The sequence below is a fragment of the Salmo trutta genome, chromosome 9 (genome assembly GCF_901001165.1).
Source record: "Salmo trutta chromosome 9, fSalTru1.1, whole genome shotgun sequence".
Classification (NCBI taxonomy): Eukaryota; Metazoa; Chordata; class Actinopteri; order Salmoniformes; family Salmonidae; genus Salmo; species Salmo trutta.
This window is the reverse complement of record NC_042965.1, coordinates 11769902-11782538: the sequence shown is the minus strand read 5'-3', so window position 1 is coordinate 11782538 and position 12637 is coordinate 11769902. Positions and strand designations below refer to the sequence as shown.

The 12637-nt window shown below is 40.3% G+C and overlaps 2 protein-coding genes across 3 annotated transcripts in view; both read right to left on the bottom strand.

The window, feature by feature from the left end:
• The window catches only part of shoc1 (shortage in chiasmata 1), a 24279-nt gene extending 20129 nt beyond the window's left edge, over positions 1-4150 (bottom strand). Inside the window, exons 1-2 of one of the 2 annotated variants that reach the window (XM_029762389.1) lie at positions 4127-4150; positions 3546-3606 (exon numbers count right to left, since the gene is read on the bottom strand). In XM_029762389.1, the coding sequence (XP_029618249.1) occupies positions 3546-3559 (14 nt within the window). In that variant the 5' untranslated portion in view covers positions 3560-3606; positions 4127-4150. Of the gene's footprint in view, positions 1-2686; positions 2849-3545; positions 3607-4126 lie in introns of those variants that run through there. The other variant, XM_029762388.1, reaches the window with a different exon arrangement.
• Positions 3659-12637, bottom strand: LOC115199579 (paralemmin-2-like). The gene is made up of 5 exons (XM_029761914.1): positions 12591-12637; positions 10544-11203; positions 4737-4797; positions 4127-4326; positions 3659-3666 (listed from the first exon to the last, which is right to left on the bottom strand). Exons 2-5 carry the CDS (start codon positions 11178-11180, stop codon positions 3659-3661), a joined length of 906 nt encoding a protein of 301 aa, XP_029617774.1. The 5' UTR covers positions 11181-11203; positions 12591-12637.

Sequence of the window (12637 nt, the reverse complement as noted above, 5' to 3'; positions counted from 1 at the left end):
CCTGGTCCTCAGTGCGTCTCTCCAGTCCGGTGAGACCTGTTCCAGCTCCACGAGAAAAGCCTCCAGTGATAATCTATGGTCTGAAGCCTGTAGAGATGATCCATGGCACAAAGCCTCCAGTGATGATCCATGGCCCGGAGCCTGTAGGGATAATCCATGGCAAGAAACCTGTAGGGATTATCCATGGTCCGGAGCCTGTAGGGATAATCCATGGCAAGAAGCCTGTAGAAATGATCAATGGCCCAGAGCCTGTAGAGATGATCCATGGCACGAAGCCTCCAGTGATGATCCATGGCGCGGAACCTGTATTGATGATCCATGGCATGGAGCTTGCAGCAACGGCCCCTAGTCCGGAGCCTCTGGCGACGCTCCCCAGTCCAGAGCCTCCAGCGACGCTCCCCAATCCGGAGCCTCCAGCGACGCTCCCCAGTCCGGAGCCTCCAGCGACGCTCCCCAGCCCGGAACCTCCTGAGACGCTCCCCAGCCCGGAACCTCCTGAGACGGCCTGCAGCCCAGAGCCTCCAGCGGCGGCCTGCAGCCCAAAGCCTCCAGCGGCGGCCTGCAGCCCAGAACCTCCAGCGGCGGCCTGCAGCCCAGAGCCTCCAGCGGCGGCCTGCAACCTAGAACCTCCAGCGGCGGCCTGCAGCCTGGTTCTTTTGACGACGATCTACGGTCCGGTGGTAATAAAGCAGAATGTCACGTCCTGACCATAGTAAGATGTTATTTTCTATGGTAGAGTAGGTCAGGGCGTGACAGGGGGTGTTTTGTGTTTTTCTATGTTTTCAATTTCTATGTTCTTAGGTTCTAGTTTTTGTATTTCTATGTTGGCTTGTTTGGGATGATCTCCAATTGGAGGCAGCTGGTCCTCGTTGTCTCTAATTGGAGATCATATTTAAGTAGGGGTTTTCTTCCTGGGTTTTGTGGTTGATTATATTTTGAGTAGTGTTTGTTTCTCTCTGCGTCACGGTTTGTTGTTTTGTCATTTTCAGTTATTTGTGTATTGCAAAGTTTCACGGATTTAATAAAATGTGGAACTACAACCACGTTGCACTTTGGTCCGCTCCTTTCGACAGCCGTGACACCCGTTACTAGTTGTTTCCATCCTGTTTGATCAATCAAATATAGCGGAATTGTTCCCGGTGTTTGCATCACCGTGGCTGTGTTCTGTGGGTTAGTGCAACCCCTTCTCTACCTCCACAGGGCTGGGAAACTGCCCTGTATTAAATCAAATAAAATGTTATTTGTCACATGCGCCGAATACAACAGGTGTAGAACTTACAGTGACATGCTTACTTACAAGCCCTTAACCAACAATGCGGTTTTAGGGGTCCAAAAGATGTACATTGAGGTGGACACTATAGCTCAAATGTAGCTATGTTAGCCTATATTCTTCGAGAATTAAACAACTAAACATATTCCCAGACTGTAGCTTTAAAATCCTGATATTAGGCTAAGCCAAGGGTCTTCAAAGTGGGGCCTGCAGGGGGTCCACAGCCAGACCTCAAAATGAAAATACATGAATAATGAATATTACTAACAGATGAAACAACTTTTGGCCAAAGGATCTGTGAAATAAGTTTAAAGTGTGTAATACGATGTAATATTATGTTCTTAACCCTGGGCAACATGGGCCTGGGAGGCTCACAGGGATATTGGTAGGCACAGTACTCCACCACTTATACATTTCTTAACTCAAAACATGTATTTATTTTCACATCAATGCACTGTAATTTAAGGTTTAAAACTTTAAACTTTTCTCTCTGCCTCATGGCTAAATGTGTAGAATTGCAGCATATTAGCGGTAAAGCGGCAACAACCCAAAACCTTTATGTAGAATTGTAGAAAATTTGCTTGAAAACTGCAAAATTTCCTCTCCAGGCCGAGACTTGGTTCGTCCAGCCATGCACTGCAGATGTCATAGTAAAACTCCTTGTAGACTATTTTTATCGCACTCCAGTTGTGTTATGATTATGAGGGGGTCCCTGATGAATTTGCTATCACGAAATGGCCCCCTGGCCCCCCAAAAATTGAGAACCCCTGGACTAGGCTATATGTTGTTCTGTTAACTAATAGTTTATTGTAGCTGTAAATTAGTTACACCTTGTGATTCATTTTAGTTAGTACACCCTATTGAAGATAAAACTCCTCTGATATAGGCCTTAGTAGGGAGCACTTGGCCGATACTGTACTGTATTTTGTACAATACATTACCCAGGGCCTAAATAAACTTACTGTATGATCTTTAGACATGTGTTTTTTGTTGCTAAAGAGATAACGTTATTAACTATATTATAATGAGTATAGTGTTATACAAAACCAATGTCTTCGTTGTAATAGAAATTATGCCTAATTTAGTTATCTACTATTCTCATGAAGTACATTAAGCAGGATATTACAAGGATTCTGTTAGCTAACTCTTTTTAAATTGACATTCGTTCTCTAGTATGATGTTGGATAGCTAAAGCCAACCAGGCCACAGAGGCTAACTAACCTAGCTAGCTAACGTTAGCTATTTTCACTGCCATAACAAATCAAATGTGGGTTAGCGGAGCTAGCTATCAAGCTCTGGACATGGACTCAAGCTCTCTAAAAAAAAAAACAGGAAGACAGTTAGTTGTATATGACCAACCATACATTTTTGTTCAATACTTATAGCTAGCTAGCTACGTTACTATATGACACTTACATGGCGGCGCCAATGATATACCTTCATCAAAAAACAAATGAAATAACAACCTCTTCTTTACTTCAGTCTCACCTCACCTTTCGATGCCCTCGTGACCTTCACTTGACAGATAATCATGACGTCACGATTCGGCCTTTCTCGCAGGATCCCGGTTTCCACTAGACAATACAGCCACAAAGTCAGATTCACAGCCACAAAGTCAAAATTGTCTACATAAATTAGCTTTTTGGTCTTAATTTAAGGTTATAGTTAGGCGTAGGGTTGGTTAGCAGTGTGGTTACGATTAGGGTTACGGTTAGGGTTAGATTGTTTGTAAGAAGATACATTGTTGAAATGGCCGGGGGTTTAGCCATAATGCTGACTTTGTGGCTGTGTTAACTAGTGACGACCAAGGATCTCTGCTCCCATCCTTCACGCAGAATTATATTTGAATGCTTCCTTGAGCTCAATGATCTGATTATTCGACATTGAACACAGTGTTGACATTCATGAGGAAAATTGTATTGATCTTTCCTTCATGAAATATTGTAATTTTGTGTATAATATAAATGTTCACCTTCAGTTTTTATAATCTATTATAACATAGTACTGGTATTGCATCTATTTCATTCTGAACTTGTTATTAATGTATGTAATTATAAAAGGTTTTGCTACCTACAGAGTAAAAAGTGTGTATTGTATTGCATGTAGGCTATTTTAAGAACATATTATTTATGATATTGCTGATAATAAAACTATATGAACAATTAAAAACGAAAAACATGTTCACTTGTATTTTATCACAAATAATAATACAATTTTTTTTTTACACAGTTACAATTTTACAGATAGATGTCGTTGAACATTATGCTGATATTACCAAGTGTGACCCATCTGAAAAAGTCAGTTATCGCGATGACTGTCATGTCTTCTTACAAAACCTGACAAAGGGATACAAAAGGTTTAGTAGTCGATGTATTAAGTCAGATTTGTTCAATATACTGAAAAAGAATTGCACATATAGAGCATGTCATCATATATAGGCATACACAGAAAAATGACCAAAGCAAAGACTCCAATTGATCCTCCAGCAAAAAGTGATGAAACCTTCATTATGTAGGATGTACCTACCAAACGAGAGAAAACATCTTACAACAATCTGATTAAAACACAACAAAGCCAAAGGGATAAAGATGAGGAAAGGGAGCCTTACCTCTCACTTTTGCCCAAATAACACAAGTGTGCTTGAAATCCTAGACAATAGTTAAAATGTCACCGTGGCACAGTATGACTAATAGCACAGGAGTTCAATAAGATCAACAATCAATATAACTTTGTTAAAGACCTTCAAAACTGTCATTCCTTTTTAATGAATAAATGCTATGCATTTCCAATGCATAGCAGTTGGTCTTACCCCTCCCCATTGACTGATAGCTTGTAATGTGATGTAATAGTCTCTACCATTCTGTAGTGGAGCGTTGTAGAAGAAATCATAGTAGGGTCCGTCGGCCACAGCTAGGGTAATCTCTTTCCCCTCATCCCTCAGATGGACCTGGGCAGTGACGCACTGTCCATGGGACCTCCTCTGACTGGAGGAGACTGGATTCTTAGGAGAGCTGTAGTCAAACACACGGGTCCCCTCCAGTGGCACCTGGAAGAAACTGTAAACCCAGGAACAAAAGAGAAAAGTGTTTGAGTCATAATAGCCAGTCAAGAGTGGCAGACGTCATGGGTCCATTTCAAGATACTAAATCAGCATTTAGTGAGGTAGAGGGATAGAGGTAAAATTATTAATTATCTAATTGGGTCCACAGTGTTAGCTGATCTGTGTAGCCACAGTGGCAATGGAGCCTCAACTTCTCTATAAAAATGTATTTGGTTTGAGGCACAATAAGAGAAGAAGTTATTGACACATTTAAATATCATATCAAAGTCAAAATTAAAAGCAATATTGTGCTTCATATTTCTCATAATACCTTAAAACATTTAATAATAAAAATGTTATTGTTAGTTGAGGTTGTTTTCTAGTGTACCTTGTAGGCTGGTGTTAGCTGTGACCGTAGAAGTGAACCTGCACAGTGCAGTGATGCTGATGGTATAGCTGGTAACAGGCAGCAGGTTCAGGCAGATACCTGTAATAGACAGGTAGACAGATCAAATAACTATGTCAAGGTGTATGCATAGGTGTATGCAGTTCAGAGAGCACTTTTTCTAATCAACAATTTTGTATAGTTTATGGTCCTTGTTTAGATAAACTTACTCTGTAATGTTCTGTGTCTTCTTCATACTTGTCTGCATTCCAACGCAAACATTTTTCATGAAAACAACCAAGTCGCTGATGGCAGGCTTGATTTCTGGTATTCACAAGAGATGAGAAACAACATGTTAAAAAACATTAAAAAGTAAATAAAAAACTTTACTGATTTGCAAATTCCTTCCATATACTGAAAGGTTTTTCAAGTGAACTATGGTTTACAGATTCATGAATGGCATACCTTGGCATTGCAGTGCAGAAGCCTGCCACTTCCCGGTGATGTCACACACAGAGGTGTTCCTTCCTCTCCAGCTGTGGAATCCCTCCAGACTGTGGAATCCCTCCAGACAGCCACATCTCCTATGAGTTGGCCAGAGCAGGGGCTGGCCTGCATTTAGCTGTAAAAAACATGGTAGAAGTCAGATCAATTGAATTATACAAAGGACATCCTGTGACGATTACCATAAAATATTAGATCACAATATACAGTATATACAAATACTAGTTTCGATTATTTTGTTGTAATATAATCAGGATCATGATTAAACATGAATTTACAACACCGACGCACACTCTCAATACAACCAATTACCCAATACAACATTACCCCCTTCTGGTACAGAGTACTAGGTGCTGAACGTCTCTCTTCCATTGGTAGGTGCAAACACGACAAACAACACAGCATCAATTTGAATGTGAGCACTTTAACACAATATACTGGTTCACGGTTATATTGTTGATATAACTTTGCACATTATTGAAACAATTCCCACTACCCTGATGGTGTACAAGTTGAGAGACTATTTCCACCCTCCTGGTATAATCCATCATTACATACATACTCAATAACTCTCCCCAGGCCAGTTGTGTTAACCCACAACACGTTAGTATGGGGAAGGGTTAGTGGAGCCCCACAGTTTACCTCTGCTCATTGAAATCAATTTGTTTTTGGTAGCCCTTTCCTACAGTCAAATGACCAATTCGCCCTCTAGTGACCTTATGGGTGGCAGCAAAAGGAAACGTGAATTATTATGTGGATTGTAATTAATAGACCTTCTAAAATTTCAAAGTGGAAATGACCAATTTTAGAAGCCTTTTTTAAATTCAAATGCACTACAAGTTTGCATTTCCTGACTCATACAGTACAATAATAAAGCAATTTTGCATTTGAATATAGTGTACATTTAAATACATGTCTTTATGTACATACATTCATTCATGAAGTTCTATATCCTCCCAAAGTGCATTCTTTCCACACTCAGTATATTGTCTCCAACTCGTGGTGTAATATCCTTCAACGCATTGGTAATAAACCCCACTACCAATCAACAATGTCCAGTTCCATAGCATCTTAGCATGGGATATAAACACTGGCTCCCCACAGTCAATCTCTAGAATTTAACCAGTTAAATTAAGCTAACAGTAATTGAAAATGGTAATCTACGTAATCCCCAAAAGTAATACTTTATCATGAAAGGGCCATAAACAATAACTAGTAATGTTGCATACTCCAATAAAGGTTAAACTCTCACATTTCTGGTAAAAATAGTTATAAATTGCTGAGGTGTAGTCACTTTTGAGGACACAAGCTCAAGTACACAGTACAAAGATGATACAAATGTGAAAATATGAAATATGTTATAAGATGTATTTCCTATTCAACAAAACTGTATGAATACGGCTTGAAATGACTTGTATGCTTTCTAAATATAGTATATTCAAATTAGAAAATGACTAACTTTAAGATTCCTTATAACTCTAAAATACATATTTGTATGTTTATTTTCTAAAGGTCTCTCTTGATCAAAACGTCTGCCCCCATCGCTGTGAATGTCTCACAGAGCTCTAGCTTTTTGCTTCCTGAACTTGTTAGGAACTCAACATTTCATCTCATATTAATCTTGTCTGTCTTGTCACACCCTGATCTGTTTCACCTGTCTTTGTGCTTGTTTCCACCCCCTTTCAGGTGTCGTCCTACTTCCTCATTATCCCCAGTGTATTTATACATGTGTTCTCTGTTTGTCTGTTGCCGGTTCGTCTGGTCTTACCAGCGTGTTTTCCCGTCTCTCTGCTTTCTCAAGTTCTGTTTCTCCGGTTCTGACCATTCAGTCTGCCCTGACCCCGAGCCTGCCTGCTGTTCTGTACCTGCCTGACTCTGAGCCGTTTACGAAACTCCTCTACACATCCTTTCATCTGCATCTTTATGTCCGTTTTGCAGACCCTGCGGTGCTGAGCGGATTTGATAACCAGACTTGAGAGACGGGTATCAAAGTTAGCTGAGGTCACAATGAAATCCAACTACCGCTCTGTCTCAGCTCAATGGTGATGTTGGCACTGGTGGTTTGGGGAAATGTCTGTCATCATCAGCATTTTTTACATATTCAGTTTTACTTCATATGTATGATTAAATACTCCACACTTTGGGAGACATATAAAACACATTAGCAAATTCCACAGTTATGCTGTGTACCCCAATAAGAGCTACTATATATGGCATAGCAAACCCGCTTGGGCTTCATCTTCAACACAACATTATGAATTAAAGAAGTTTAAAACTAGGTAAATAAACAGTCCAATGTATAAATAATAAACATAGATATGGGAGTGACATGAACAATTGGTGATATACAATTAATTACAGTAAATTAATCTTCAAAGTGTAGGCAGGCCTACTTGTTTATACAGCCTACCTTTTCCTGAATCCACTTTATCCACAGTGTTTGTGAGACTCATCATAACTTCAACACACACTAGGTGCTCTGTCACATGTATTTACGGAAAACCCTGTCCCCTGATGCTAAAAAAACATGGTCTGAAATGGAGTAAATCTGGCTCACCATTGCACCAATAGGGTCAACACAGTAAGAACACCCATTCACCATTGAGCTGTTTCCAGTTGGTTTTTGGGGAGCGAGTTAGTCTAGTATACAGTAGTGTGGAAGGGGGAGATAAGTCCTCCATGCTGCTATCATCACCCAGCCCACCAGGACTTAGAGGGGGTCTCCCTCTATCACTCCCCCAGTGAGCCCATGTCACACTGCACCTGCTGGAGAGGCCTGATTAAAACCTGCCTGGGCGAGGTGGGACGCGTGCCGCAAAATACAAATACCTCAAAAATGCTATAACTTCAATTTCTCAAACATATGACTATTTTACACCATTTTAAAGACAAGACTCTCGTTAATCTAACCACATTGTCCGATTTCAAAAAGGCTTTACAGCGAAAGCAAAACATTAGATTATGTCAGGAGAGTACCCTGCCAAAAATAATCACACAGCCATTTTCAAAGCAAGCATATATGTCACAAAAACCAAAACCACAGCTAAATGCAGCACTAACCTTTGATGATCTTCATCAGATGACACTCCTAGGACATTATGTTATACAATACATGCATGTTTTGTTCAATCAAGTTCATATTTATATCAAAAACCAGCTTTTTAAATTAGCATGTGATGTTCAGAACTAGCATACCCACCGCAAACTTCCGGTGAATTTACTAAATTACTCATGATTAACGTTCACAAAATATATAACAATTATTTAAAGAATTATAGATACAGAACTCCTTTATGCAATCGCGGTGTCAGATTTTAAAATAGCTTTTCGGCGAAAGCACATTTTGCAATATTCTGAGTACATAGCCCGGCCATCACGGCTAGCTATTTTGACACCCACCAAGTTTGGGGCTCACCAAACTCAGAATTACTATTAGAAAAATTTGATTACCTTTGCTGTTCTTCGTCAGAATGCACTCCCAGGACTTCTACTTCAACAATAAATGCTGTTCTGGTTCCAAATAATCCATAGTTATATCCAAATACCGCCGTTTTGTTCGTGCGTTCAGGTCACTATCTGAAGGGTGACGCACGAGCGCATTTCGTGACAAAAAATTCAAAATATTCCATTACCGTACTTCGAAGCATGTCAAACGCTGTTTAAAATCAATTTTTATGCAATTTTTCTCGTAAAATAGCAATAATATTCCAACCGGGCGACGTTGTATTCATTCAAAGGCTGAAAGAAAAAAATGGAGAATTCTCGTGAATGCGCCTCTCAGTCTCACTGTTCCCAGGCTGACCACTAACAAATTCTCCTGCTGTTCTTCGCCCAGAGACAGCAGACACCCCATTACACTTTCTGGCGCCTTCTGAGAGCCAATGGAAGCCTTAGAAAATGTCACGTTACAGCACAGATGCTGTATTTTTGATAGAGATGCTACAGAAGGACAACAAATTGTCAGACAGGGCACTTCCTGTATGGAATCTTCTCAGGTTTTGGCCTGCCATATGAGTTCTGTTATACTCACAGACACCATTCAAACAGTTTTAGAAACTTTAGAGTGTTTTCTATCAAAATATACTATTATATGCATATTCTAGTTTTTGGGCAGGAGTAGTAACCAGATTAAATCAGGTACGTTTTTTATCCGGCCGTGAAAATACTGCCCCCTAGCCCCAACAGCACCAGCCTGTCCCTCAAAAGCACCAAACAAACACTCCAATAGGGTCTCTCCACATCTACTGTACAGAGGAGGATGCAATGTATGGTAACACAACATTGTAACTAAATAGGTGTCACGTCCTGACCATAGAAAGCTGTTATTTTCTATTGTAGAGTAGGTCAGGGCGTGGCAGGAGGGTTTTCTAGTTTAGTTTTTCTATGTTGTCATGTTCTAGTTTTGTATTTCTATGTTGGGTTTTGTTTGGGATGATCTCCAATTAGAGGCAGCTGGTCATCGTTGTCTCTAATTGGAGATCATACTTAAGTAGGTGTTTTTCCACCTGGGTTTGTGGGAGATTGTTTTGAGTAGTGTATATTTCAACTCTGCGTCACGGTTTGTTGTTTTCGTTTAGTTTATTGTGTATGTATTGCATAGTTTCACAGTTCAATATAAATGTGGAATGATAATCACGCTGCACTTTGGTCCGCTCCTTCCTACGACAACCGTGACAATAGGCATAGAATGTATAGAGCAGGCATGGGCCTCTACTTCAGATAACTTTTCTCAAGACATTTGACTACAATATTTAGGAATGCAAAAAATGTGAACTTTATTGAATGTACGGTAAACAAAGGACACATATTAGTACATAAAGTACAAGTATTAAAAGTCTATCTAAAGTGAAGAAGAGCACGCAGAACATAAATGGAAATCAACACATGATCACTCAAAGGCTTTCTGTAGAGAACCTATTATTCAGATCACAGGGTTTGATTCAAGAAGCATTCAAAGTGGTCCTAAGTAGCTAAGAGAAATGCTGATTATTTCACTATGCACCTTTATTTCGTATTACCAACACTATAAATAAGAATGCAAAATCGATGCAAATACTGTGCAGTGACATGACATGACAAATAACCATAATTTTAACATCACCACACTCATTTTGTGCAGAGTAGTGGGCAGTTTCTGAAGACAATAGGGATTGATTGATAGAAAATTCATACAAAATTGCAAAAACTAAAATTTACTACAGTATGTGCTCTGCCTCTGATACAGTGTGAATGGATGAAATGGTCATAAAAAGGAACAGATAGAATGATCATAGAATGGAACAGAAGCAACAGGGCTGCTTTTTAGTGTGTGTGTCTGCTTGTGCAGTGGGTTCCGGGGCCACACTCTCCTCTTTACACTCAGAGTAAGTGTCAGTAGAGATGGACAGCCGTCTGCCACAGACCAGGTCTGCAGCATTACCATCCATGATGGACATGTTAGTGACAGTCTTCTCTCTTAGGGACATGTCACCGTCATCATCATCATCAATGAGGACAAACTCCTTATTAATGTGTACCTCCATTACACAGAGAAGGCTGTGTGTCTCCCCCAACTCATAAACGGTGTGTGCATCCACAAAGGTCATAGTTGAAGTCTCTGTTAGAGTCTCGTGTGTGTCTGTGGAGTTGTCCTCAGGCCCAGAGCAGGGCTGGCTGCTGGAGGCATCACAAATCAACATTACGTTACAGACCTTTGGAGCATTCTGGTCCTGTAGGTCGTTCTGTCCCCTGCCGTTGGTGACTACGTCCGATGGAGAGGGCACCTTTCCTCCACCATCTCTGTTGGTGACCTGGAACAGTCTTTGGGAGTGGGCATCATTCTCCATGATGCGGACATCACCAGGGTATACCTCATACACCACCTTCACCTTCTGGCCGTCATCATAAACTGTCAAACTGCTTCCATCAAGCTTCCTTTCGCCCTCCACCACTGGAGAGGAGACGTGGATGGCGCTGTTCTTGCTTTTCCTTTGTTTCTTCATGCACTTCTCTGAGGTGTGCTGCACTGAAATAGAAAAGGGAATTATCATCACCACCCTTTTGTCATAACATAACTTAGACATCTTTATTTCACTTGAGCTAAAAGAGCTCCAGGCTTCCCAGTTTTAACATTGTGATAGTTATCCTCAGAGACCATGCTTAGCGATTATGGGAACACCTGTGAAAGACAATAACACTCTTATTCAATTACTTTTTTTCTGATCTATCCAGTGTGGACTGGTTAAAACCTTTAAATTAGTTTAGCGCACAATACTGTATCAAACAAAACAGTCCATTCAGGAGCATGTGAAATAGTCCTTACGATAACAAACTGATTGGTACAAAGAGGGAACATGCTTCCATTTAGTATAGGCCTTTAAAGATAAATTAATGAAGTGAGTACTTTAAAAGAGGCAAAAAAAATAACTGAAATTCCCATAGGATCTAAACCCTTTCAGGAGAGGACAGTGTGGAGATTCTCCATTTAAGTGAGTGAGTAACTGAGGGACAGTTGCTAAAAGTAGCAGCTCCATACGACACTACCTAAGAACATGTTTCGGCAAAGTATCTATTCAGGATATGAATTTGTTAGTCTAACAATTTATTAATAGGTGTTATTGAAATTGTTGTAATGGGGTGATGCAAACATTGCTCCTTCTACAGTTGGCCCCTAAAACCCTTACATAATCTAAATTGAGGGAGAATGGTACTAGCCACTGGGCACAGACATCAATTCAACTTCTATCCCATGTTGGTTCAACTAATTTCATTGAAAATTGGAAGCAATGTTGATTCAACCAGTGTGTTCCCAGTGGGCAGGGCATGATGGGACATTAAACCACACTATCATCCAACCAGACATAGCCCAGGCTTTTAGTCATCAGCAGGGCTCTGCCATTCCAGACACACTAACTGGAATGCATTCCATAGTTTAAAGGATTGGCCCTGTTACACATGACTGAGTTCTAAGCATTACAGAATAGGTACTCCATGAATTAATAATACAACATTTAAAAAGGCTTAGTGGTCGAGGGAAAATGGATCAATAATGAAAATCTGATTTGAAATTACACAATTATTGCATTATATTGTAAGGGGGTATGCTGTGACATTCCACTTACAGTACAGTAGTTTAACAATAGGTTCTGCTATCCACAGAAGAGAGTATTAAGAAGGGATGAAAGTAAGGCGGTATAGTCCGTTATGGCGTCCCGGTAAAATAAATAGTGGGGGTACGCCATACTGGTAAAACGTGAGCCTATCACAATTAATACAACATGCCCAAAAAACTATAGGCGATTACACCATTATTTAACATTACTGCATGTCAGCCGCATGATAAATGTGACAATTTACTGGAAACCGGATGGTATACGCTCCAAATTGCTTTGTGGTTTGAGGAGAACACTTACATTTTGTCAAGGTGCAGAGGCAGAAACATTCGCGGACAAGGCGGAGA